Here is a 23,506-nt window from a genome sequence, read left to right as displayed (position 1 = left end):
TAGCTGTGAAGCCATATCATTGGAGGGGAGATTATGGCAGTGGCATAAGCAGTCAAATCAATCCCTGAGTATTTCTGTGCGAGTCGATAGAGGATCCAGGTTAGGCCCATTAGTCATGTTGGCACCCTGCATTGCATTTCCAGAACTGAAACGACCCTGTAACTTCCCTGCACATTGGTGCTGAAAGCTCTCAACACAGCAGGTTTTTTCAATATACTGGCTTTTATAGGTATGTGAGAACCAGAATCAATGCTAATTTATGTCATATGGCATTAATATGTATGGGTTTGTTCTCCATCTTGAAATATTTAACAAAGGCATAATCTGCTTCTTGATGACACTGAGAGGAAAAAGCCATTTGCAAATAATTCATGTGTACTGTTCAAGATGAAGCACTCAAAGACACTTAATATTGTTCCTCCCTCTGTAAGTTATTATGATTCACAGACATGCCTGGCATTACAAGGGAAGCAAATGCCTCCAGTGTTAGGACAATTTCCTTTCACCACCCTCGAAGAGAAAGTAAATAAATTCACAGCTCAGATTCCAAACATGAGAGGAGAGGCTTACACAGAATGATGAATGAAGCAAAGTCCACTCTCCAAATGCAGAATAAGGACTGATGAGAAGTTAACTGATCCCCGGATTTGTGAGTGGGATTTAAAGCTCTATTTTGTTGCCATTCATCTGGCACCTCGGGAGGACTGAGGGACATCGTATTCCTATGATGAGGTTGATGTGCTGTATCACAACACGTGCTGGGACATAATGCTATTTGTTCCACACCAGCACTCTGTGATGCCGCAAGATGTTACTCTACTCTCTAGTGCCGTACTACTGCTAGGACATATTTTCAATCCATACTTATTATACTGCAGGCTAGGATCCAATTTATACTGCAATATTGTTGGTGGGTGTGAACAGAAATTGATCTAAAGAGGGAAATCCGTTTTCCTATGGGAAATAAACTATTGTTTGGTCAACATAGCATACAACAAAACACACCATATCTGATGCTTTATGCCTCTATAAAATATAGAAGATATTAAAATATATGACAGTTGCATAATGGTCAAGTCAGATATAGCTACATATAGTTCCTAAATTCTAAGATGTTGTCATTAAAAGGGGCTTTATATAAAATTATATACTGAACATTAATGAAAACAAGTCTCCGTAAATTATGTGCACTGCTGATCAAATATCTATAATAGTTCTGCAAAATAAAACAGAAACAAGCACCTATTCATAAATGCAGGAATTTAAGAGGCAATCTGGACTGCAATCTGTTCAGTGAGATTATTCAAATCTCTCTCACAGCACGTCTGACTGATGCAGCAGCACAGGGAAGATGCAGAGGATATCAGCAGTAAAGATATTGTTGATTGAACATATTTTAAGGATTACCCATTTTATTACATATATAAATGGCAGTGGGCGTTGGGTGGGCACAGCCTTGCAGCACAAGATTTGTCCATGTGAAGGTGACTCTACCTGTGCTTACACTTTAAGTGTGCCAGGTGCTCAGTCAACCACTGAATCCAAATTCGGGAGCAGTGTGAGGCAGGCAGCCTCAGCTAGCCTCCCCGCAGTATAACTTACCTGTCACCAGCACGCCCCAGATAAGGACAGATGACCTTTCTCCAGGTTGTTATAATAAATCAACTCCGGAGGCAGTTATTCCTGGCACTGTCCCCTCGTCAGGTCTTACAGGTATCAATTGAGAAATAACACAGCCGGGCACCTCCACTGGCATTTTCACCATTTGATAAGTTTGATCTGTCAAGTGAAGGAGCTTGTATGAACAACACACATCCACACACGCAAGCAAGGATAATCTCCCATGAATTAACAAGGAGTCTGCTTTGTTTATATGTTTAATTTGTCTTTTCTCTTCTTTTCTGCTTCCTTGAAATTCTTGCAGTTGATGTACCAAAAATACAAAGTAAGCTTGAATTAAAACATAAAGCACACATTTTCTTCAGTTATACTGAGCCTTGCATTCAAAAATTAGTGACACTGAAAGCTAAAGGGGTGCAAAAGGCAAGTCTAAAGCCAAATATTTTTGCAAGACAGCACGAAAGCTGTAGCAGTGGTATGAATACAACAACCAGAGTCTTTAAACTAATTTTCATGAACCTGCTGATCCGACAGCTCCCGATCAACAAGCACTAAAGAATTTATGGTAGAAATCTTGATGTTTTGCACAATTACTTTTTTATGTACTGTTTATAGTACAGAAGTAGACTGTTCTTTTCTCAATTAGAGGGAAAACAGAGCCAAAGTTAATTGCCCCTCTGATAACAGGAGCACTTGCACGGCTCAGCCACCAAACAGGCCTCATGGGGACATTAAACACAGAATCTTTGGGTTGCTGCACCAGCTGACTCATTCTCATCACACTGATGACTACATTTAACTAGATCAGTACGAGGTGCTTTGATTCTCTTCTTTTTACTTCAGTCTAGGGGGTGATCTCACATTGATCAAAAGGCGACTGAGAAGTAGTTCAGCTCCACGACAGCACATCTGGGATCTGAGAATTCATGATGGCACACAGTTCAGAATTAGTACAGGGTATTTATCAGTGCAAAGATCGAATTAAGAAAACATACTCTTCACACTGTCAATGGTTTAAATGAGAAAACTGAACTTGTGCCATAAAAATAAAGTAAATGGTGCCCTACCTTGCAGTGTCTGACACAACAAGGCCATTTCTTATCACAGAAAGATCTAAGTCTACCCAAACTGGCTTCTGAAAAAACTGTGACTAGAGCACAAGGGTCCCAGCCAGCCACTTGACCAAATGCCACACTTTAATCACACTATAGGAGCTGAATCAGACGATTGGAGATTCATATTTGCCAGACCAGCAAGTATTTGACAGCAGCAGCAGAGAAGCTGCAAGCCTGCTCTGGCGAGCTGCACAGCTTTCATTAACTAGAGTGGCTTTTATGGAAGGACGGTAAGCTCCTTCCATACTACGTCTCCAACAGTCCTAAGCCAAATGGACAAAGACAAATATTCCTTACAACTCATACACATGCAGAGCTTTTCATCTTTCCCGTGGCCTACAAAGACTCAACTATTCACTCTTATTCAATCAACATGCACTGAACAATGCATGAAGACAACTCAGGGCTCACTGTTTGGTGCATCATGTATCAAGCAGCAGATTTCTGCATAGAACTGGGGCACTAATCCCCTTCCCAATAGAAGAGCCATCACATGGCAAAAAAAAAAAAAAAAATCTTCCTAAAAGTGATTAAAACTTCTGAAAACTGGGTACACATTCTCACAAAGTACTACAAATCTTAGCTCAGATAAGTATTGTGTGATAAAATAAGAATTACAGAGAAGACCCCAGAGATTCTAGTCAGTGGCAAAGATTATTATAACTATAGGCCTTAACGTTTGTCACATAATCTGAACACAGTCATCCCCTTTTTCTGAAGCCAGTCTCAAAGCATACAACTAAAGCATACAACTTTTGTATCACTTCCTGCTTTGTGTTTGTTTTTTCTTCACTGAAAGTGAAAAAAGTGCTGTAACATTGTTTATTTTAACAGGTACACATAAGTATTAATTTGGAGTTGTGTTTTTGGCTCCATCTTAAATATAAGTCCAATAATCACTCTCTTTTAGCTCTGTTTTTGGTCTCTACCAGCTCCTGGAGGAAATCTCTGGCTCTTTAGGTTCTAAATGCTACACTCTCTCTACCGCTGTCTACTGTATGGGCAGGTAGTATATATCGGTGATGAGCAGGTAGAATATAATGAACCCTTTTAGACTTTTTTTGGCTTAAAACAGCTGCTGGCTGTGTCTGAAAACGTGTTGGATAAGCGTGGAGTGAAACAATAAAGAAAGAAAGAGAACTGAGGGGAAGAGTTGGGTGATAAATCTCTAGGAGTTCATTACCAACGTTCGCTTTCACATGGTCGTTTTATCCATCGTTAATATAAAAATATTTATTACTACAGCTTTACCATGTGTTTTTAAATTTAAAAAAAAAAAATCTGGTCCATTTAATCATGGAATTACCATCTTCTGGTAAAATTGAATTTGAAAGTGAAAAATATAAGTAAAATGTACTTAAACAGCCAACATGATGGAAGGAAGGAAGCAGAAGCAAAGAGACACTACTATATACAGCAACCACTTTAGCAATTTAATTTCGTTACTCCTCCCCTTGAGACTTCATCTGTTTGATATAGTATCATTCCTCTTAGCAATCATTAATGTCTGAGCCCTAACCAATACTCTGAGATGGTTAAGCCTCACCTCTCTTTGTTACCCTGTACTGGAATATCTGCTTCAAAATATTCTCTCGTTAGCTATGTCTTAGAATTTGTGTAAAGAAAGTGGTAAAAGTTTCTCTTGAAAAAAACATAGCACTAGACAATTTCTTTGCCAGCGTCTAATTTGAATCACACTTAAAGACTTCTTTGAGTGTTTCCTTTTCTTTGTCATGATAGTGAAAATTTGCTTGGTATATGCTGTTGCACTCTCTGTAGAGGTAACACTGAATTATCAAACCAACTGGACTACTGCTCAAGCCTGCCAGCAATGACGACTTGAATTAACGACACATGAAAAGCAATATCCGTGCCCTGGAAGTCCAAGGCCTGCGAGGGCACTCTCAGCTCCACACATAATAAACATCCCATCATTGTGATGAGCACTTTGGCTCCCACATCTAAAAATATGACCAGAACTGTAAATCTGCTCAATTTTCCTCCTTCAGGTTCATCTGTGTCTGGAGGGCTTCCATTACCTTCCTGCTCCATTTTGTCTCAATGAGGTCTTGCAATTTCACTTTGTGATTGAGCAGGTACACAGAAGAAAAGTCAAAGTCCATAAAGTGCAACAAGAGAATTCATCAGTTTACTGGCTTTAATGTATTAGATTAAAGTTTCAAATTTGTGCTATTCTCTTTATTCTTACACAATGAACCAGCATTCCTACAGCACAGTCCCAATACAGATTAGATATTTTAACAAAAAACTATGAATTAACACTTATACTTAAATACCTTGAAGTGATCAGAGGAAATGGAAATTATACCATCTATAACTGCATCACAACTGGACAAACTCCATTTTGCAACTCCATCATGCAATCTAATTAAAGAACAGATATTTAACAGTGTTGTGGTAAAACTATTTTCTGAACTGTTGTTTCCAAGGACAGGAATGAATTCAGCTAAGCGTTGACAAATTGAAAACAACAACAATATGAGCTACATGAAGTCAAACTGATGAGGTACTGTGTAATTACAAATCTATGTGTAAATAAAGAATCTATGTCAGTTTTGGCGAAATGTAAAATACAACCGCTCTCTCCACTTGAGTTCATTTGGGTCAGGTTGGTAATGACTCCCTCCCACATGCTGATTCAGGAAGATGCCCAGCACTGGGAGATGTCATGCACAGGTAGTGGATAGAGTGAGAGACGCATGGTTCAGTGATCACAACTGCAAGTGGTAATGACCACACACTAATTGCAGCGCTCTCTGCATCACTTATTAAGAATAAAATATGATGTGGAGTGTTATTCAGCCAAGAATTGGGGCATGTAATCTGTGTGCCATGTAAGTAATAACAGTGTATTACTGCTTCTGCAGGATTGTTGCAGAGATGAAGGGAATGTGAATATGTTATTTTGATGACTGGTGGAAGAAGCATACTGTAGGAAGGAACTTTAATAGATTTGCAGTGCCGCAGAATAAGTGGGTGAGATGCACATGCTTATAAAGTTGCATAAATATAGCCAAGAAACCTGATGAATAAAGAATACTCCTGGCCCAGCAGATAATTCCCATAAAGTATTGCTATCCATCATTCAAACTCTAAGCTAGAGTAACCATTAATAGTAATACTGGATGCCTCATAAGACACATGGGAGTTTTCCTTCACCTTCCAAATGACTGACTGACAGCTACTATACACAGTACATGTCCAATTTAAAGTAGCCCGTAACTGCACAGTAAATGCACAGATAGCTCTGCATCTATATATATCAGAATATCAGATATCAGAATTGTTCAACTCAACAACCTCCAGGAAAAGATGACACTGAGAAAGTAAATTATGCATGTAAAGAATGCAGAAAAAAAAATCAAGATAAAAACAAAAGCAAAATCACTGGTAATCATCATTATCACAAATGATATTTAAACTAGTTACCTATTTCTGTTCTTTTCTTTTTTCTTTTTATGCATATATAGACTGCTTAGATATAAAAACGTGACATAAAAACCTTGAGGAAGCTGTGATCTAAACATTCAGAATCACAGCAGAGGACATCTTCTGTCATTGCTTTATCGGTCACATTTCTCTCTCTCTCTCTCTCTCTCTCGCTCTCTCTCTCTCTCTCTCTCTCTCTCTCTCTCTCTCTCTCTCTCTTTCTCTCTCTCTCTCTGTTTCATCAAAGGAAAGCATTATTGAAGAGTGTCCGCATTTTACTCGTGCTTTGGCTCTGGTCTCTTTGTACTTCTGAACTGAGCATTCATTATGCATAAGCAACATGAAATTTGCTAATGAAGATTTTCTAATTGATAAAAAAACTGCAACATCAGCATATGCATAAAATTATCATGAAGCCACAGTTAAAAGAGAAGGAACTAAAATGAAAAGAGGGGAAAAAAGAAAACTGTACACACTGTCCACAAAAGGCGAACACTTAAATGTATGTATGTATGTTAATTTCATTGCTATGAATATTGTTTACATCTCCATGTGGATGTTCACAGTCTTAATACAAATCATTAATTAATGTACCTGCTAAATACGTAGAAATTGGATGAGCCAAGAAACAAGAAAAAAAAAAAACTGGGGCTTCTGAACACAAAGAAAATCAGTTGTTAATTCAGCGCAGGCTGCCTCAGCTACATGTATTGAAGTCTCTTTTGTTTGTATTTTTTATACTTTTTATACATTGAAAATAAATATGAATCTCTGTAACAAATACAGATTCATGAGTAATGGGCTGGGGCTGTGGACTCTGCCTGAATTTATCAAAGATCTGTATCACAAATGTCCTACCAAAGTGATATATTGCTTTGTATCAGTGAATGAGCAGAAATATTAACTAAATTCAAATCAGTTCAACACTAATTCAAAGACTGACCATTAAATGTCACCAAAATACCACACGAAGAAATTATCTACGCTTCTCTTGACTATCTTCTACAGACACGTACTGAAAGCGATGAAGGCATTATCAACAGCAGCATCACATTTCGCAACAAGAATGATGACCCTGATCAATTGTATTCAATTGTACATCAACTAACTAACCAGTTTTCAATGACCATCAACCACCTATGAAAGCTTTGATTTGCTATTATACCATATGTTACGAGGAAGAATGTGGAAAAATGAGAAGCTTGGTTAGAATCAGTGGTTACTTGTTTGTCTTCATCCCCTTCACATTGCAACTTTAAAACAAACTAAGAGGGTGTTGTGTAAAAGTTTGCATCAACTCAACTGAAGAAGCAGTCTCTCTCTCTTTGTGTCACGATTTCTGTCTCAGCCCTGCTTATGCTGGTCATTCTGCCTCTGTCTCCTGCCATACTCCGCCCGCCCACCAGATGTCCCTGGCCTCTCTTCCTGGTCCCAGCTCCACCTGCTCACCTGTTTGCCAACCCCCAATCACTGGAGGTTCCCCACCTGCCCACACACCTGTTCCTCATTTCCCTATTTCTCTCCACTGTATTTATACCAGCCTTTTTTTTTTTTTTTTTTTTTTTTTTGCTGCAGTCAGATTGCCAGATTGTTTGCGCATGTCTGAGGGTGGTTCCCATTGAGGGTGGTTCCCATTGAGCTGTTCATGCTGTGGACTCTTGTCCCTGTTGCCTTGCCTGCTACCTGCATTTAGCTACCTGTTGTCTCTTGGCTGCCTGTCTGCCTGTAAACCTGGTCTTCAATTATTTTATTAAAGTAACTTCACTGCACCAGTCTGTCTGTTTGTCTTCGCAGGGCTCCTCCCTGCCTGTGCTCCTACTACCAGCCATGATACTTTGTTTTGTATGAATGGTAATGTGCATGCATGAATGTCTTTGTGTTCTGGTTGAGTGACCTTGCGCTACATGGAAGACGTGTCTTCTCAATGGCTCTGATGTGTGATAAAGGCTTCATGTGGCTCTTCTGCTGTTAATGACACTACTGCACATCTTAAATGTTTTTCATCACAATTATCAACAAATTCACTTTTTTATCATCTACAGTGCATATTTAAAATGAATGTATCTGGTATTTGTTCATTTATAACTGTGTGACTATTAAACTAAGAATGAAAATAAAATCATCTGTACATGGATAATTGGACGGCCCTAAGTCTAACACAGCTGATTTATTCAAAGTGTATTGTGTATGCTTCACTGGAGACTTCAGGCTGTATGTTTGATAATCATGTTTCTTCACCTCAGACCTGCAGATGTAACAATATAGCTTTGTTGCTGTTGGTTTTTTAATCTCAGTGACATTTTCTGACTGCACAAGGATGGAAACTGGTGGTAAAATATTGCAGTGAGAAATGAAATAAGCTCATTCTCAATTCAATGGAAAGCAACATCAAATATTTCTCTGATATTTACTAAAACCTTTTACAACACATTCAAAGCTCTTCTGAAGACATGATTTCCTCAGACCTTGCTTTATGCATTGGTAAAAAGTAAATTTGGAAAATCAGCTTCTTGTTTTGTGAAACAGTGTCATATTGAATATATGTATCAGAGTTTCTCCAGACCAAGCAGTTGGATAATGAACACGTAGCAATCAGAAATAATTTTAGCGGCTCTCTTCAGTACATGCTTCTGAAACTGCAAGCTCACAAGCCATACTCCTTCAGCACACAATGGTATTACCATGACACTCTCCACAAAGCAACTTAAGAGGACAGCACTTAGGGGTATGTTTTTTTCAAAAAGCCCCTGAAGAGACCCAGCCTGCCTGCTCCACTTCTCCCCTGACTGACAGCACACTCCAGAGGAGCCACGCTGCAGGACACGCACACTGATCCAGTCTGACACGCCTGACCTTTCCTGGGCCGCACGGCCGGGCTCACCGTGCTGCGCACCCTGCCCGACTGAAAAGGCCATACAATACCATGCACACAGTGCCATCGCAGTATACCCCCCCCCCCCCCCCCCCCCCGCCCCCCCTTTCTGCCACTTCAAGAACTGGCAAGGTGAATTCCTGGTACTGCAGAAAGACAGTCACTCAATCTGAGAGGCTCTCAACCGCATAACAAGGGCAAGCCGTCTGAATTTGGCAGTGATATATGATTGGAATTCCCCATTGCACCCTTAGGTGGAGTAACAAGTGGATTATTGTCTTTTTATGACAAACTACGTGTTTTACTGTGCAAGGGTCCTTTTTCACTTCGACCTTATACCACGAAAGATGTTTTAATTAAGGCATTGCTCATACAAAAAATGATTATGAAGATGAAATTTGCATGATGCTTTTAGTCATCTCACTTGGTAAATGTGCCGTGTGCAGTGGATGGTTAGTGAGGGGGTCTAACACTGTGCGTCTGCCAGCAGTCTTGGTCGAGGCAGAATAATCTCAGAATAGATAATGCGGGAGCCCACTAAAGAACAAGGGATGAGAGGACTGTAAGTGCAGAATAGATGCTGCGGCTGTGAAATGAAGAGCTGTCGCATCCAGTGAGCACTTTCCCGGGTAGAGGAAACACTTGGTACAGCAGAAATAAATCATGTGCTCATGTACTTCAGCGTACAGTTGTATCTTTCAAAACAGAGAGGGAAACAGTCTGTTGTTCAAAGATCCAGTATGTGTGACATGACATTTGGTCAGTGCTTTCCCTACATCTGATGTATGCTTGTGCAAGTATCTTTGATGATATATAACTGACAAACAGATTTTCACCATGCTAGATTGATGAACACCCCAAACTGTAATCCAGTATAAAAAGTCAGTGGCTACAGAAACAGTCACTGTATTGAAAAATACATACATTGTACTGCATCTCTGTTATATGAAGCAATTGCAAATGTCTTTTCTGTTGCAATTATGACTGATTGAAAATTTGAGATAATTAAAATTTCTAATTAAGTGGGTCTGCTTTGCTTTTCCTCTCAGATAACTTCATCCAACAAACAAACTTATTGGAATAATTTTTAACTCTTTACATAAAATGGCATCAAATACAAAGATTTTGTGTGGTACAACAGTAGTGAACTGGTTATGTATGTCAACAAGAACACCTCAACAGGACTCATCACACTGCCGAGGATGCAGAGACAATTGTGTGCACCGACGTATGGATCACATTCAAGTGCGACACAGGGCAGCTTCTACACTCTTATCGACAAAAATGGATAGCCTCCTTCACAAGGATGAAAATTCAGCAAAGAAAGTCAACCACTAACCCTTCAGTTTACCCTTTTGGATTCAGAGTGTGTGTGCTTTCAGAAATTTCTCTGACAATTTTCAATCTGTGCAAGTAGAGCTTTGATTCAGTGACAATGAAATCACCACAGGGTGTTAGAACATTTGGACTGTGCTCTCACAAACAACGTCATTTCCTCTGTGAAAGGGGAATTCTGTGAATGGTTATGTACAATCGGTTAATGGAACAGTTAGGGAGAATTACAACACCAGTGCAGCTGGGCAGGACTACGCTTATTGTGAAGGGCTGATGCGAAAACAAAGGACAAACACTAGCAATTTACATAAGGGTCAAGCAAAGTAAAAGATTATGTTGAATGCTGTTTTAGTACTGTATACCATTACATTATACCCGGTCTTACACACTTATGCATACACACCCACCTACCAAAAATGTTAAGTAACTGATTGCTCGGTGATTGGTTGCAATTATTTGCCTTTTTACATTAAGTGTCAGTTGAATTCTTTGTAGAAGCAAGCAGTAAATGTCTTATCTGTGACTATAAACTGATGATGAAGAAAAATGTGGCTCTATTTTTCCTGGCTTAAGTCTTGTATGTCTCTCAGCAAGTACCCATTCCATCGCTGCTCACTTCATGGTTCAAGATAGTAGTCTGTGCAAAATTACATAAGTTCAAAATGTGGAATGCATCAAGGGGCCCCCAGGGGTTTTGGGGCCACAAAGCATGTGTAATGCATGTCTGTTTGAGCACACATGCTTTGTGACGCTGGTGGTACTTATAGTATGGGGATCACAGAGCATGTTTTTTGTAAGACACCCACACCCACACACACGAACACACATGGACTCATACGTGTACCTTTTATTTCTCTGGGCCTCCTTCTTATCCATAATAACAGGCACACAGTTCGTTAGCTCGGTCCAGTCTGCATGCAGTCCGCAGCTCCAGCCAGTAGAGAACCGGGAGAAGAGCCAGGACTCCTCTTTCCCTGGTCGGTGACATGTGCATTTCTTCTGTCCTGGCTTGCAGTCGCACGGCTGCTCCAAACGAATATTCCTCACCAAGTGCCTCCCGAAAGTGGTTCCTCCGGTCTTCTGGATGTGCAAAAACACTATCACGTCGTCCCCTCTGATGTTGAACTCCACGTGTCTGTCAAGGTCTCTTTCGGTGAAGTTGAATTTTGACGGCAGTTTTGGAGGGCTGTCATCCTCCAGGTCTTGATCTCTGTAGAAATCATCCGTGTCCTGGTAGGGGGTGGAAAGTAGGCTTACCCCCTTCAATTTCTCCCCAGTCTTAAAGTGGCACGAATTGCTGCCAGCGGGACATATGTACTGATAACCTATCATAACAAAAAGGACGGCTAAAATAGGAACCAAGATGAGCTTACTGGATCTATCATCCATCATATCAAGATAGTGTCTTCATTCCATTACTGTGAATAATAAGTAGCACCCATGGGTTTTTCAGGGATCAATATTCCTCCATGCCTCAGACAGATAGGTGCATTTTATTTAAGTGCCTCATGTTGCTCAAATAACAACCTCCGAAGAGACATAATCTGGACAAAACGACAGGTCCTCCTTTTGGTTTCTGAAATAATGCACGCTGTCTGCACTGCGCTGGAAGTCTTGTCCAAAGTCAAGAGTCATGGCATTAAAATGTTTGGCTGTCCAACTTCTGAAGCCGGTGTAGAGCTGCATCCGAGCCGACGACTCCCATGCTCCGGTATCAAGTTGAAACTGATGCGATCGAGGAGAGTTTTTAAGTTTTGTTCTTTGAATATTTTTTTCGTGTTGGTCCCCAGTCTAAATCGCTGTGTGGTTCATTTCGGTGACAGACTTATTTCAGCAGAAATATCGCACGGCTCGGACTGCTGGGCTGGATCCTCCGGCAGCATCCTACAGCATCCTTTGCGGGCTGAGGCAGTCTGACTGACTGTGCTGAAGCAGTGCTTTCGACAGGATGCTGCTGCATCCGATCCGACAAATATGCGTTATGCTCTTGTTGTGGTTGGGCTGGGAATGCTCCACATCCCATCCCGTCCATCCCATAATCTTGTTTAACACAGTGCAAAGCCAGAAGCCCAAACGAACACTGAACTGAGACAACATGGAGATTTAACCACATATAAATACCAAATCCGCTGCAACTTTTTGAAGCGTATTCATCCGAATGTGACCTTTGAGGATTAAAGAGATAGCACTATCCCTCTGCTTACAGCTCACGGTTGCCAGTGTTAAGAATACAGCCTTTTTCAATGGAGCGATTTAATGTCTAATATCTGCTCTAAAGACAGCGCTCTTATGAGAACCAATTAAAAGTGAAACTGCTGCTTTCTCTGCAGCAATAATGGCTAGTCAAACATCTACTGCAGCCATAGAAAATACAATTTTATCCACCTATTAACAAAATACGGATTTATTTAATCAATCAATCAACCAATCAATTCAAATGTATATATTCGAATGTATGTGTAATTAGTAGCCTAATTCTTCTTTCATTAATGCTTCTAATTGTGGACTTAATGAAGCAGTGAGGCAAATGCCGTGTTATGAGTTAATTAGTACTTAAATGTCACTAGTGGCCAACTGCCAAAAATACACAGAGTTGATGTCATCAAGGGTTATTTGAGCATGGAAACTTAAGGATTTGAACGGAAAGCCTGCTTTGCAAACGGGGTGCTCCGAGTCCCAAAGAAGTGAGCATTTACCAGGCAGGAAGGGACTAATAAAAGATGGGACTGGGAATTTTAGGACCCATATGGATTATAAACCAAGATATCTCAGTCTCTTCCGTGTTGATTTCGTTGATTTAAACCATTCTTGTTTCTCACAAATTCACCGACTTTATGCAAAGTCAAGGCAGTTTTATTTATGTAGCCAAATATCACAAATCACAAAATTTACACTGACGGGACCCTTTTTTGGGGGGGCACTTAGCAACAAACGCACAAATAAGGAAGTTAAATAAAATATTTTTTTAAAAAGTGATTTCTGACAAGGTAAATTTCATGTAAAATCTTGGGCAGTATTTCTGGCCTTTTCCCCACTGTATAGGCTATCGCCCGCAAAAGCAAAATATTTTTTCTACAGGAAATATAACAGTTCAGAGCATTTCTGGTGAGTCTGTTACTGCACAGTGTAGTCCAGCCACGTTATGTCTGTATAATTTATCCTTATCACTGCAGATAAAGTGTATGTGTGGAGTGATATTGTGTTTAAATGCTTATGTCCGGGTTAAAAGAAGTTGGCCAGGGAAGTTGGCCAACACAACACGCTCCAGAGGGGGAAACCGTTATAGAGCTTCGGCGTCTGTCTCCTTAGCTGTCTGCCGCCGTGCCAGAGTAAATTCCAACGTTAGAATCAGATTTTATTTAATTTTACGCCCACTCTAATTCATTGTGTCCGTGGAAATTATGTGACAAACAGTGCCTAAAATCGATTACACGCCGTGCGTTATTTTTCATTTGACGTTGTTTCAGACGTGAGTGACCGTCAGCGCGGGCCACCCCAATACGCCGGCAGCTTGCTAGCAGTACGGGTTGATAGTTAGCTGCCCAAAATACCTACCTGAAGCTCTTTTGCTTTGTATGGAAGCGGCCAGCATCACTACGGGGTGAGGGAAATATTATTGGAAACCTATAAACCCACAGCTATGCACTCCTAATTACATCCTTTTTTTGTAGCGAGCAATATTTGTCCATAAAATCACGCTTGTGCTTGTGCAGTTAATGTTATCAGTCACGGCTAGGCTGTTGACCCTTATGCTACAGCTAAGTTAACTTCAGTCTGAACGTTAACTTGCGTCAAGTAACGTTTGGTCAAGCTAACAGCCCGACGTGATGATCTCACGCAGCTTCTTGGTCAACATTGAATTTGAGTGATTTTTTATTTATTTATTTATTTTTTACGTATTTATATACCATTGTGCATTGGTGTTGTGTTTGTAATAATAACTTACAGTAACTACGTGGCACTGACTGGCACCTCTCAAAAGGCAGAGGAATTGTACCGACCCCAGTGGTTTCTGCTGTCTGTAGGTTCATGACACGTCGCTCTGGAGATAATGAGGACTGTTATTGTGCTGTCACTGCTGCTGCTGAACTTGCATCAAGTCATATCAGCACCCAAAGGAGTCACTGCCAGTCTAAAAGCCAAGTGGAGCATGACGCCTTTCCTCCTGGAGACAAGGTACTCAACTTCCCACGACATGCTTTTTAAAAACTCTGCAAACAACAGGGCCGTAGTCACGATTTTGCTGTTGCGGTTCATGGCTCCCAGCTCCCTAAAGGCACCCTCTAACACGGGTTAAATTGGGATTTGTGAAGAGCTGATAGCACTCATCCAATGAAGTTTGAGGAGATTGGGGAGTTAACACTTTTCACATTTCATTGGGACAGTTTAAAGTAGAAAGTAGCTCTTGTGAAAACTGCATATCTTGTATGTTGGGTGGATTGTCCGGAGTCACAGGGACAGTGAATCAGAATCAGAATCAGAATCAGATTTATTGGCCAAGTTTGTACATACAAGTGTGTACATACAAACAAGGAATTTGACTCCGGTTTTTCTTCCTCTCTTGCGGTGTTTCTGGAAAGAGGTGTTTATGATGTTTCTAAATGTTTTTGATTTAATGCTGTACCCCAAACTAAATTCCATTTGACTCCTTTGTATTGGTGAAATTTCAGAGACAGATACTGTACCTCACATGAAATCTATCTAAATGCTTAGATACCCCTAGGATGAAGTGAGGCCTTTTTCATTCAGGTTAATAAGATTACCTTAAGATTACAGTTCTATGGAAACCTTAAGTCATAAATGAAGAAAACGTAAGTCATTAATGAAGTTGTCCCAGCTGTGCCACATGATTAAATTGTGCACACTCCCTCTCTCAATTTGGGCACACACATGTTGGTCTCACTGCTGTTATATGACCACAGCTATTTAATAAAGTTAAAGAAAAGAAGCTATACTCTACATTGTTTTGTCAGCATGGGACTGTGTGAAAGCAGATGCTTCAAACCAAAACTGTGTGAGCTGGCACTTCTAACAGGAGGTATTTGGATATGAGGAGTTTTTTCTGTATTTTCTGTAAATTTGATTTCCCAGCATGTAGGTTTAAATTTTGTTTCAATGCTACCAGAGTAACTGAATCTGTTTTTTCATTTTAAAAAAAACTTGACTCTACAGCATTCTTGAATAGTCAGTGTGGTACTGTGTGATACTTATTACCAGTAAAAGTTAAAATGATTATGTGGTGTGGCAGTCACAAAATGGTTTCTTTGGTACATACTTTGGCTGTTTACTAATTTTGACTAATACTGTCATTTTTCACGTGCAGCGAGTTTGTTGGAGAAGATGGGAATGAGAAATTCTGGCAGTTTGTTGACACTGTGAAAGAGCTCACTGTATACAAGCAAGGAGGTATGTTGTTTGAAACCAAGTCCTTGCTTCAATCATGTAGGAGTATAAGAACAGATGTTAAATCATTTCGCACCACGACAGGTGTGCGTCTCCTTTAAAAAGTCTCACTATTACAAATGTTGACGTGTCTTACAGAGTCTGTGCGCTCATACTATAACTTGATCATTAAGAAGGCTGGCCAGTTCCTCACAGATCTTCAAATTAATCTTCTCAAATTTGCTCTGGCCCTCCGGTCCTACTCACCAGCTGTTCATGCATCCCAGCAGGTACGTTGTGATCAAAATTCTTTGAATTTAAATTTAAGGCCTTCTCAAAAGCAGGTTGGAAATACAGGAGAGCAAGGTCCATTTCTTGTTAAGGGGTAGTCATGTTGTCTGTTTACAGTAATCTTAACCCAGGGTGCTCTGCAGGCCTTGCGTAAAGTTTATATCAATCAGTTTGGCACAGCCTTCATGTGAGTCCATAACATTAAAGGCCACAAGATTTATCCCACAGTGAGCAAATATGAGAAGTGAAAAGCTGTAATCAGATAGGAAGGATTGTTTTAATGGAAAGTGTTGTTTTGGAAGATTTTTTTGTGTCATAGTTCTTAATGTACTGTACATTCATTTATTGTGCTGAGACATTTGTCTTTTCTGTACATCTTATATTGCTGTTAAGTGCATATTGTAAGTGGGGGAATACATGAAAGGTACATACTGAGAAACCAGTGAAGATTTTTTATGGAAACTGTTACGTGTTTATATGGCATGCGTTTTAAATGGATACTACTTAGTTGGCTGTAAACTAAATTTGACTTTAATATTGAGTGGCTTTAGGCAATTTCAGTGCACTCCTTAGCCTTTTGATTGTCTTGGTTTCAGCGATGATAAGGAGAAATTTCATTTTGGTGACAGTGATGCACTGTGATGATGAATTTCACTCATTTAAAAATGTGTTAAATATTTGAGTGAGTAATTGCCTTTTACGGGTGAAATGAAGTGCTGTGCTGCACAGTGTAAATTGGTGTGATGATTGCTGGAGCATACTATGAATAAATCAATCAAGTTTTAGATTTAACCGATTAACTTTGGCCCATGTTAAAGAGTGAGGGGGTGTTGCTGGACTTTGGAATTAGAGACTTGCCATGTTGTATTTTTCTTTTATCCAAACTGTGTCACACCTCTGTGGTCACATGCATTTTAATGTGCGTAACCCTTATGGGAACAAAACTGCAGATCCTGGCTGTATTGGCGTCATGTTGTAGCCAGGGTGTTACAGAACATTTCTCTCCGTCCTGCTCTTAACAGATAGCCAGTGATGAGCCTCCACCTGAGGCTTGCCCTGCCTTTGTCTCTGTTCATGGTCAACATAGCTGCAGTACCAAGGACATCAAGAAACTCCTGAAGGCAGCTGCAGGCAGGTAACATGAAATGGCACCGTCACGCTCTTTGTGGTTGAATTTATTCAAGTACAAAAAGTTTAGTTGTTTTGTTATTAAAATTTTATTCTTTGATGCTTTCAGTGACTGTATTTAGATGGTGATGAATGTAAAAATATTTATGAGAAGTCTTTCTGCTTTCCAATATTTGCAGGCCAAAACCATATTTATACAAGAATGATCACACATATCCAGGGGTCAATAAAACAAATGTGCCAGTTGTGATCCTCTATGCTGAGATTGGAACCAAGAAGTTCACCTCCTTTCATAAGGTGCTGTCCGAGAAAGCTCAAGAGGGCAAACTTATATATGTGCTGCGGCATTTTGTAGCGGTGAGTAGCAATCTTTTTACAGCCATGTTAAAGTGATGTTTCCCTGATTACACTGATTGACTTTTCAGTGGATAAGTTATTTCTGTTCTCATATCTTTTAGTTTTTCACACAAAAGTGCTCTGTTAGGTTCGAAAGGATAAGGCTTGTGAAATTCTGTAGACTATTGATATTTTCTATTCTCTATATATTGTAAACAAGTCCCACAAAAATATCAAAGCCAACAATAAATTAAGGTAAATAATTAAAGTATTGCCAGTGCAGCCAAAGCCCAAGATAGCTTATATATCTGCCATAGACTCCATAGATCAGAGGTGTCAAACCTGTTCCACAAAGGGCCGGTGTGGCTGCAGGTTTTTGTTCCAACCAAGCAGCAGCACACCAGACTTGACTCATTTAATCAACTGATCTCAGTCTTCAGACAGTTGATTGGTCAAACTGTGTGCTCTTCATTGGTTGGAACAAAAACCTGCAGCCACACCGGCCCTTTGTGGAACAGTTTGACACCCCTGCCATAGATCATCAAAAATGATGAACTGAACAGATTGCATTACTCACCAATGTTCAAGAGAAGAATTAACTGATTCCTCAATAGCTTACTGAAAACTCAGAATCTATCTGAGATACAGATGCCTTTTGAAGGAATAAAAGGAGCTTTTCTTTAAGATGTGTGTTGAAAAAGAAGCAGTGTGTAGGTGTGGAAGTCCTGATTGTGCCCATGAAAGACTGAGGCAGTGCTTTGAATGTGGGTGACATTAGTGTCAAGGTGGATGTCAGTGAATCTGTTGCTGGATGTGGCGCTCCATGTGCTTTTTGTTCCCTCAGGCAAAATGATTTAAAGCTTTTAACTTTCACTGACTAAAGTATTGAACAATCCTTTCCAATTAACAGATTATATATAGATATACAAAAGAATGTGGGTGCCTGAACACCGCGCCCATATTTAATGGACTTGGTACTGATGTTGACTGATAAGACCTGGCTTGCAAACAGCATTCCAAGTCAACCAATAGTGATTAGATAGGTTTAGGGTTAGGGAACAAAGGGCCTAGCTCAGACAATGAAAAGCAGCTACAGAGCATTATCCATCTTCCAGTAAACTGTACAGTTACACTTTGTAGTCAGACAGGTAGGGTTCTCATTGCATCTGCCTTGCTCAGATTGGTTCATCAGACTGCCAGAGTCCATTTGGGATTTGCTTTACACCATTCCAGCCAGACCTTGGCATTGCACATGGTGATCATAGGCTCATGGGCTGCAAATATCTCATGTCCTGATGTTGATTCTAGAGGCAGTGTGGCACTTGGTGGTTGGTGGTTGCACTTACAGACCAATGAGTTTCTGTATATCAGCACTCCGCCCACTGTATTGTGGCATTTTGTTGTTGCTCCTAGACATTTCCGCTTCATAACAGCAGTTACAGTTCACCAGGGCAAAAATGTGACTTATTGGTTTATTTGAAAGATGACATCCTCTGACAGTGCTACGTTGAAAAGCACCAAGGTTTTCAGTCTGACTCATTCTGCTTCAAATGTTTGTCAATGAAAACTGCACATCTGTTTGCTTGAGTTTAGGCATGTTAGCAATGGGTGTGGCTAAGGCTGAATTCAGTAATTAAGGAGAGTATGCTGCATTTTGGCCATATAGTATATATATAGGAATGGGCAGGAAGCATCCCATATGGGATGGATCTCTGATGTTGATAATTGTTATAGTCAGTACAGACTTTTGTACATATAAACAAAACACTGTTTTACATTCAAGCCATTACTCTGCTTCTCACTTCTGCAGGATCCAAAACCTCAAAAGATGCTGTTGTCTGGCTATGGTGTTGAGTTGGCTATCAAAAGCACAGAATACAAAGCTGTGGATGACACTGAAGTGAAAGGTCAGTTAGTGACTTATCAAACGTGGTGGATTTCACTTTGTCCAATGCAATTAAACACAAATCTTTTGCTTTATAGATTCAAAGACAGGTATAAACACAGAGGATGATGATAACGATGAAGTCCAAGGATTCTTTTTTGGAACATTAAAGTAAGTAGCTGAACCATAACGTCAAATGTTATAAAAACATTTTTAAAAAAAATCTCTTGTATTTTCTGTTATTGCTTCAGTGCATCCTGTGATTTGTGAGATGAAAGATATCAAATCAAGAGACAGAAAGAAATGCTTGATTTATATACCTATCCTCCTCTTTTTTTTTTTTTTTTTTACCTCTTTTAAGGAAATCTCATCCTGAACTACAAGAGCAACTCACTGATCTTCGCAAACATCTTCTGGAGAGCACTAATGATATGGCTCCCCTCAAAGTGTGGGAAATGCAAGGTATCAGTCTTCTGTTTCAGTGATTGTAAGAAAAAAGTTTATTAATGTAGTTGGAAATTATAATGGCTGCAATGTGTGTTATTTTAACTTCAGACTGCCTGTATATTAATACATTAGTGGCAGGAGATGCTTTAATTTTGTACTGCTGGCTGCTTGGCTACAGTTAATAATTTTAACACAGCCAGTGTGTCATAGAACATTCAATATAGTCTTGATTGCCTTGCCTGGTTTTATAATGTGCATTTGTCACTGTTGATGATTTCATTGATCTCAACAGATCTCAGTTTCCAAGCAGCTGCCAGAATCATGTCCATGCCAAAGTTTGATGCTTTGAAGCTCATGCGAGACCTCAGTCAGAACTTTCCAAGCAAAGCCAGGTAAGAAAAATCACCTTATTTTCTCTCTCTGACTGAGTGGCTAACACATTTGGTACAATTCCAAAATCTAGTTTCTTTTTTGTTTTGGAGCCCTACTCTCCAAAAATGTGTGTGAATCCACTCACAACAAATACTGTTATTTAATTGAACCTGAAATATATTTTTCAGGTTCATTTTTTTTGCTTTTTATAAACCCATTTGTTTGGGCATTATTACATTTCCTTTTGACACCTATTACCTCCACTATAAATACATCTGTTGTACAGAGATCTAATCAGGTTTTCTGATGTTTGCCAGGCAGCTTGTAATAACACCAAAAAGTGCTGAGTAAGAGTCGAGTGTTTACAGGGAATTGACTGCAAATGTACCATCTTGAAGCCCACAGGTTTTTGGAGATTAGAACTGACATTTTACAGCCGGCTGGGGATATGGTAAAAGCTGATGGTGACTGTACATGTTTTACTGTTCCCACAGATCACTGACAAGAGTGGCCGTAAAACAGGAAATGAGAAAAGAAATTGAGGAGAACCAAAAGGTGCGATATCATAAGCAGGGTTCCCACATGATGGTGCAGCAGGTTTTCTTTGATAACAGCCTTAGCCATTGCACAGGTTTTATTTTAGAGATTGAGTTTCTAATCTGTATCTGAAATAAATTCAATAACGGCATCAAATGCAACATTTTATTCTTACTTTTCTATTATTCTCTGTGCACACTTTATCCTTTCTACTTGCCACTGTAGTCTCTGTTCACATTTTTTTTTTCTCGTTGACAGGTCAGACATGAAAGGTAGAATCTCTCATTTAGGAGTCTTGGCATTTGACTAACACATCAAGCTTGTTCTTTCAGCATCTCAGTGAGACCATCGGTGTTCACCCAGGAGACGGGGAGCTCTTCATCAACGGACTGCACATTGATCTGGACATTCACAACCCTTTCAGGTAGGAACGCAGCAGGAGGGACTTGTGGTCTGCCTCTGCTCTCAGAAAGCCTCACACCTATCCATCAACCCAGTAATCCTGTTGCAACGAGATCAGAGTTGGCTGCATTTCAAAGCCACCACACAGCTAGTATGTGTATAGAAAATAGCCTGTGATTTTGCATTTACAGCATTTTGGACATCCTCAGAGGAGAGGCCAGGGTCTTGGAGGGGCTTCATAACCTAGGCATAAAAGGAGAACATCAGGGCAAGCTGCTGAGGTTACCTGTGAACGCTGTGGAGGACAGCTATGCCTTAGATATCAGACATCCAGCTATAATGGTGAGTCATGTCCAGAGGAATTATTCATCTGGCCCAGATCAACACTGCAGGTGTTTTTGCTTCTTTGTGTACTTGCACCAGGGTGTGAATTAGTGTCTCAGTCATCAGGCTATTGCAAGAGTCTCGAGCCTGCCAGAAACCTCAATTATTAACTGGGAAGTTAGCCAAGAAAATCTATCAAATTAGAAACTTGCAAGTTTTCATTTTGGCCCCTCTGGTCATTTTAATATTCTAGGTACTATAAAAATGCCAAAGAAATAAAGATATTAAGCGTGTCCTCATTCAACTGAAAATGTCATTTCAACTTGCATCTCTCCTTTTAGAGACTATGCATATATGTAGAGTGTCTGAGAGAGAGACACATACATGGAAGGAAAGAGCAGACAGTATGCACGAGAGATAAAGGCAGTCTGCCAGTGAGACAAACTTTTACAGCATGGGAAGACTTGTGAGTTATGGAGAGAAAGACCACTGTTCCATATCAAATAGACTTCTCTGATGGTGAACAGTAGCAGAGAGCAAGCAGTTTGCTGTAGTTAAAGAACATTTATGTTGAATCCATACACCTTTTACACCTTGTAATTAAATATTCCCAGTATAAAACGGGTAACAGGAAAGAAATTATTCTTTACTCAGTCTAACACTGTGCAGTATCTTGGAGCTCTTGACCAATAACAGGATATGCTTACCAACCACACTGACTCATTAATGTGAATTACAGGGTGTAGCTGCTGTTGACAATGCAGTCACAGCCATAAATTCTTCTATTTCAGCTCTGTATTCTCAGATTCTGTGCATTTTTCTGAAAGTGAAAATGAAAGTTTGGAATCAGGAGTGGTGGGCCGTTCTTCTTGAAGCTATAGTGGCAGAATGGAGGGAAAAACAAAATCAAAAGAGTAAGGTATTTATAGGCATCACTAGCCCATTCGAGTGAGCCAAATATTGTAACTGGGTGAAACAAGATCTGTCATTTGCATTTGTGTATTGAAAAAAACAATTTGGTAAGAAGGAAATAAAAAAAAAAAGAAAGAAAGATGAATTACTTAAGGATTTTGTTAGAACAGTAAGTACCACTGCCATAACTAGAGAGGGAATTGAGTCTGAATTGTCCTTGAGTGAAGTATTCCAGGTTGCTTTTCTGTTACTGTCACTTAACTCATGAATATTAATTTCTGTTTGTTCTTTTTTTTTCCAGTGGATAAATGACATAGAGAATGACCCGATGTACCGCAACTGGCCAACAGGTGTACAGGAGCTCCTCAGAGCCACCTTTCCTGGAGTCATTCGGCAGATCCGTCGCAATTTCTTCAACTTGGTGAGTTGATAGCAGAGGGGAATTCAGGACAGTCTTCATTGTAGTACAGTTGTTATGTTGATCCCGTGAAGCTCTTTGGATGCCTCTGACTCTTGTGCAACCCTCAGTTAAATACTTTTTTTTTTGTCAAATTGTGGGGTGTTGCCTTTGATTATCGAAACTGTTTGCTTTGTTGTTAGGTGCTCTTCCTAGATCCACTACAAGAAGAAAGCGTTGAACTGGTGAAACTAGCAGAGCTTTTCTACAAGCATAAGATTCCCCTGAGGTTGGTGTTGTTATTTCTCACACCTCTGCAGCTGTTCATGTGGTGCACTCTTGGCATTTATAATCTTTACCAGGTAGGGATTCTCATTTCAACTGCAAATTGAATACTTGCTTTTGCCTCCTTTTTTTATAGAATTGGATTTGTGTTTGTTGTCAACACCAAGGATGAAATTGATGGCTTCTCAGATGCAGGGGTTGGATTTTACCGACTACTGAATTACATTGCAGACGAATACGATTTATCCCAGGCGCTGATGTCCATGGTCTCAGTAAGTATATCACATATATAAATCTCTGTTGTTTTAGTGAGCACGAAGAATAATCAAAGCCATTTTCTCATATGAACTCCGGACAGTCCGGAGAATTGGATCTGGACATTGTCTGGAGTTCACGCATGTAGCACAACAGGAGCT

General features: G+C 39.9%; 2 protein-coding genes across 5 annotated transcripts in view; one reads left to right on the top strand and one right to left on the bottom strand.

Moving 5' to 3' along the window:
* The window catches only part of hs6st3b (heparan sulfate 6-O-sulfotransferase 3b), a 49,455-nt gene extending 37,671 nt beyond the window's left edge, over positions 1–11,784 (bottom strand). The window contains exon 1 of the mRNA XM_041057546.1: positions 11,237–11,784. Within this exon, the coding sequence (XP_040913480.1) occupies positions 11,237–11,784 (548 nt within the window). The remainder of the gene's footprint in view (positions 1–11,236) is intronic.
* Positions 11,785–13,915: 2,131 nt separating this feature from the next.
* Positions 13,916–23,506, top strand: part of uggt2 (UDP-glucose glycoprotein glucosyltransferase 2) — a 39,102-nt gene continuing 29,511 nt past the window's right edge. For 2 of the 4 annotated variants that reach the window (XM_041057187.1, XM_041057189.1), the window contains exons 1-16: positions 13,916–13,993; positions 14,418–14,568; positions 15,716–15,798; positions 15,934–16,064; positions 17,088–17,200; positions 17,373–17,550; positions 19,340–19,436; positions 19,513–19,585; positions 19,776–19,876; positions 20,154–20,253; positions 20,728–20,788; positions 21,103–21,194; positions 21,364–21,514; positions 22,710–22,829; positions 23,009–23,094; positions 23,227–23,362. In XM_041057187.1, coding sequence (XP_040913121.1) covers positions 14,444–14,568; positions 15,716–15,798; positions 15,934–16,064; positions 17,088–17,200; positions 17,373–17,550; positions 19,340–19,436; positions 19,513–19,585; positions 19,776–19,876; positions 20,154–20,253; positions 20,728–20,788; positions 21,103–21,194; positions 21,364–21,514; positions 22,710–22,829; positions 23,009–23,094; positions 23,227–23,362 — 1,647 coding nt within the window. In that variant the 5' untranslated portion in view covers positions 13,916–13,993; positions 14,418–14,443. Of the gene's footprint in view, positions 13,994–14,340; positions 14,569–15,715; positions 15,799–15,933; positions 16,065–17,087; positions 17,201–17,372; positions 17,551–19,339; positions 19,437–19,512; positions 19,586–19,775; positions 19,877–20,153; positions 20,254–20,727; positions 20,789–21,102; positions 21,195–21,363; positions 21,515–22,709; positions 22,830–23,008; positions 23,095–23,226; positions 23,363–23,506 lie in introns of all 4 variants that reach the window. The other 2 variants (XM_041057188.1, XM_041057186.1) reach the window with 1 other exon arrangement.

Source organism: Toxotes jaculatrix, chromosome 15 (genome assembly GCF_017976425.1).
Source record: "Toxotes jaculatrix isolate fToxJac2 chromosome 15, fToxJac2.pri, whole genome shotgun sequence".
Lineage (NCBI taxonomy): Eukaryota > Metazoa > Chordata > Actinopteri > Toxotidae > Toxotes > Toxotes jaculatrix.
The sequence above is the reverse complement of the archived record's forward strand: the minus strand, read 5'-3'. Positions and strand labels throughout refer to the sequence as shown.